The sequence below is a fragment of the Trichechus manatus genome, unplaced genomic scaffold, assembly GCF_000243295.1.
Source record: "Trichechus manatus latirostris isolate Lorelei unplaced genomic scaffold, TriManLat1.0 scaffold00299, whole genome shotgun sequence".
Taxonomy (NCBI): domain Eukaryota; kingdom Metazoa; phylum Chordata; class Mammalia; order Sirenia; family Trichechidae; genus Trichechus; species Trichechus manatus.
This window is the reverse complement of record NW_004444235.1, coordinates 189,938-193,766: the sequence shown is the minus strand read 5'-3', so window position 1 is coordinate 193,766 and position 3,829 is coordinate 189,938. Positions and strand designations below refer to the sequence as shown.

At 33.2% G+C, this 3,829-nt stretch overlaps 1 protein-coding gene across 1 annotated transcript; it reads right to left on the bottom strand.

Annotated features, from left to right (window-relative positions):
- Nucleotides 1-1,042: 1,042 nt before the first annotated feature.
- Nucleotides 1,043-2,075, bottom strand: LOC101343231 (olfactory receptor 5K1-like). Its single transcript, XM_012559732.2, has one exon. The coding sequence runs from the start codon at nt 2,073-2,075 to the stop codon at nt 1,098-1,100; it is 978 nt and encodes a 325-aa protein (XP_012415186.2). The 3' UTR covers nt 1,043-1,097.
- Nucleotides 2,076-3,829: the final 1,754 nt, after the last annotated feature.

Sequence of the window (3,829 nt, the reverse complement as noted above, 5' to 3'; positions counted from 1 at the left end):
TTGGACAAACTACTTAATATTTCAAAGTATGAGTTTTTACTCTGAAATAGCATGAAAAATAATGCTTAACTAATTGGAAGGTGTGTATTTGAAAGGTTTAGTTTTGTGTCTAGCAGAAGATGGGTTCTCATTAAACCATTTTTCCTTTCATATTTGCACACTTAAGTGATCAATAAATTTTTTGTTGTTGTTGTTTAGTTTTTTTTTTTAAAGATTTTCACTCTTTTCTACCTCATTTTTATTGAACAGCATCTCCAGCTTTCTGCTAATGTTCATACTATACCTATAATTTACATGGGAATTGGTGCAGATTAGTGATGTTCCTAATAACAAACAAGACAAGTAATGCTATCTTGGGGGAAAACCTTTGATTTAATTAATATATTCAGGAATTATACTCTCATGCATCATGGACCACTATCAAACTACGTGAAAACATTCAAATTCATAAGACTTCCATATAAATAGCAATATTTTCAACTAAAGATTTATAAATTACCATTATACAGTCTATTTCAGAGAGCTTGACCAAAAAAGTGACTAACACTAAAGATAAAGATGTTCTTGATTTGAGAATACATATTCTGTATAAATCCATATTCAAACATAAACTCTTGAACAACTCAAAGAAATTTGAGACTAGAATTCAAATGCACAGTTGACTTCTGATAGATGGTGTGGCTTAAGTAATTAATATAGGAGAACTTGAAATGCGTATGAGTTTGTAAGACTATCCTTAGAGATTCCATAAATTTGCCAACAATGCTAAATGGAGGCTACCTTTATATACTGACTTTTATACCTAGGACTTGTCAGATATGTTGAAAAATGTAGCTAATTCCACTCTGATGTGACCTTAGGTGTAGTCATTTAATTGGCTCCTAAGAGACCTTAGTAATTTAGATTTTGAATTATATTTTAACACAGAATTCCTCCTTTCTGAATTTATTTAAAAATTTATACATTATTTGACTTAAAAACCATCACGGTTTAGTGATTTAATATTTGATATACAAAGTGGCCATTTTCCATTTTCCCAGTGTCCTTGACTTTGAAAAAAGTTTTTCTAATTAAAATCAATTTTTCACAGGAGATATTTATTTCAGAATGTTATGAGGTTTTCTGTTCTTCATAATTCTTTTCATAACATTTATTACTTCCTTATTTCTTAGACCATAGATAAAAGGGTTTAATAAAGGAATTACTAGAGTATAAAAAATCGCACCTGATGTATCTTTATCCCCTTCTTTAACTGAACTTGGCCGAATGTACATGAACAGAAGAGAACCATAGAATACTGAGACAGAGAGAAAGTGAGATGCACAAGTAGATAAAGCTTTGCTTCTTCCCTCTTTGGATTTCATTTTGAAAATTGTGAAAAGAATGCAAAGATAAGAGATTAGGACTATGGTAATAGTGAAGATTTGAATTGACCCTGAAAAGATAAGGACCATCAGTTCATTGATATAAGGGTCAACACAAGATAGTCTGTACAATGGAAGAACATCACAAAAAAAGTGATTGATTTGGTGAGATCTACAAAAGGTTAACCTTAATAGAAGTACTACATGAATCATGGCATGCAGGTTCCCAGCTATGTAGGACCCTATGGTCATCTGAATGCAGAGTTTTATCGACATCATGGTATGATACTGCAGTGGACTACATATTGCCACATAGCGATCATAGGCCATTGCTACCAGGAGAAAGCAGTCCACAGTTTCAGCAAGGCAGAAAAAATAAAATTGTGCCATGCATTCATAGAGGGAAATCATTCTGTCCTCAGAAAAGAAGTTCTCTAACATCTTGGGGGTGATGGCACAGGAACAACAGGAATCCATCAAAGCGAGGTTGCCCAGAAAGATGTACATGGGTGTGTGGAGAGGGCGCTCCATGAAAATCAACACCACCAAACCAAGATTCCCCACCATGGTGATCAGATAAATAGCAAAGAACACCACAAACAGAAGGATCTTCAGACCTGGGTGATCCGTAAATCCTATGAGCATAAACTCAGTTGTCAAGGAGTAATTGTCCTCGGTCATCTCTACATTCTCTGTTGAGATAGAAAGCATGGAGAGATAAGACTCTAATTTAGAATGTTTCTAATTGTCCCCTCGAATTTCTCTTGGACAACAAGGAGTAGAGTCACTCCCTCAAGCTTCCCCCTGCTGTCTCTGAAATACAGGCATGCATACTAGTAGGGAACGTTAGTTCCACTAAAGTATCATCTTATATGACCTCAAGTATTGAAGCTCAAGATTCACAGGAATATTTTGATAATCCCAAGGAAATCCTTGCAGTGAAAAGGTTTTTGAATATCAATTTATACAAAGATAGTGGACAAATATAGGGTACTCTATATTTACTATTCTCAAATATTTCAATGACCATTTTTCTATTTATGATCCTTAATGTGTACTTAAAATCCATTTTCCTGTATATATATGTGTATATATTTTTTTAATTGAGTAAGCTTTTTTTTATATACTATCACATTGGAGTGAAAATTTAAAAATGACAAAGTATGGAAGTGCTAAATTTATAATTTAGAAAGTGCACAAATGTTACTAAGTCTTAAGCAGGGAACTATTTAAAACAAATTACCTTGGAAAGCTAGAGAAATAAAAATGCATTGATTTCCTTAACACGTTAATTGATGTATATCATCTTTATATTTCTATTAACACATTCTGCTATGATGGAGCAAATTTTCTGAGACTAGTTGAAAATAAATATTAACATTTTCCATCTTTATCTGAGTACTTACCATTTTTAGCCTTAAGGATCTCCTGTTGTTCTACTCTTATGAGATTTGCAGATCATACGCTAATAATTATGACCATATTAAAAAAATTGATAAACATCCAGTATGTGTCCTCTCCAGTTGGTTCCGTAGAGACTTCTACCACTTATCAGACAGAAGCTCGCCATTGTTTGATTACTTATTTAAGGTCACATTATCCTGATTATTTCCAGATCTATTTATCTTTGCCGGAGTTCAGTGGCCATTACTTCATGACGTTGTCAAATGCAACACTGCTGCCAAGAAGACTTTAATATTTGTTGTCTCTAAGATAATTTCAAATACTTTACGATGACATTTAAGGTTCTCTGTACCCTGATCCTCATCCATTCGTATTTCCCACATACACCAATAGCTCTTCCAGCTTTCTCACTCTTTCGACCCATTGTTCAGCTCCCTCATCCTCACCCTCAGTGCCACACTTACTCATTTCTATAAACACTGACCCTGCCTGTGCTATAATTTTTTAGAAATTATTTTTCCAAATATAAATATTTGGCACTTTGAATAAATGTCTATATCCTTTCCATAATTTTCTAAGGCATCATTTACATATAAAGATACATAATAAAATTTTAAGTAAATAAATGATCAGACTACACTGATCTCTCTTTTCTGAGTCCTTAAGCATATGTTATTTACCCAACGTAATCAAGAATTTCTCATGTTTAATCTACATTGCTGTTTTATATGTGTATGCACAATTTGTTTATTAGATTGTAAGCATTTTGAGATTAACTGTGACTTATACTTCTGTGAAGGGAGCTATAAAATGCTCTGGTAAAAAGGCAGAATTGATTCAAATCTTAGCTCCATCCTGATCACCTGGGACAAGTGAACTTGTTTCCAGTATCCTACCAATGATGCTAAGTGACAACTGTGGCCTCTGCAAATTGAGATTATGAACTTTGAAGATGAGTTTACAAAGGAAATTATTCAAAGTCTTTATTTGAAAAACTGTATTTTCCTATTACTTGAATTGACTTTACAAAAATTGTTGTAAAGGTATATGTAACACACCAC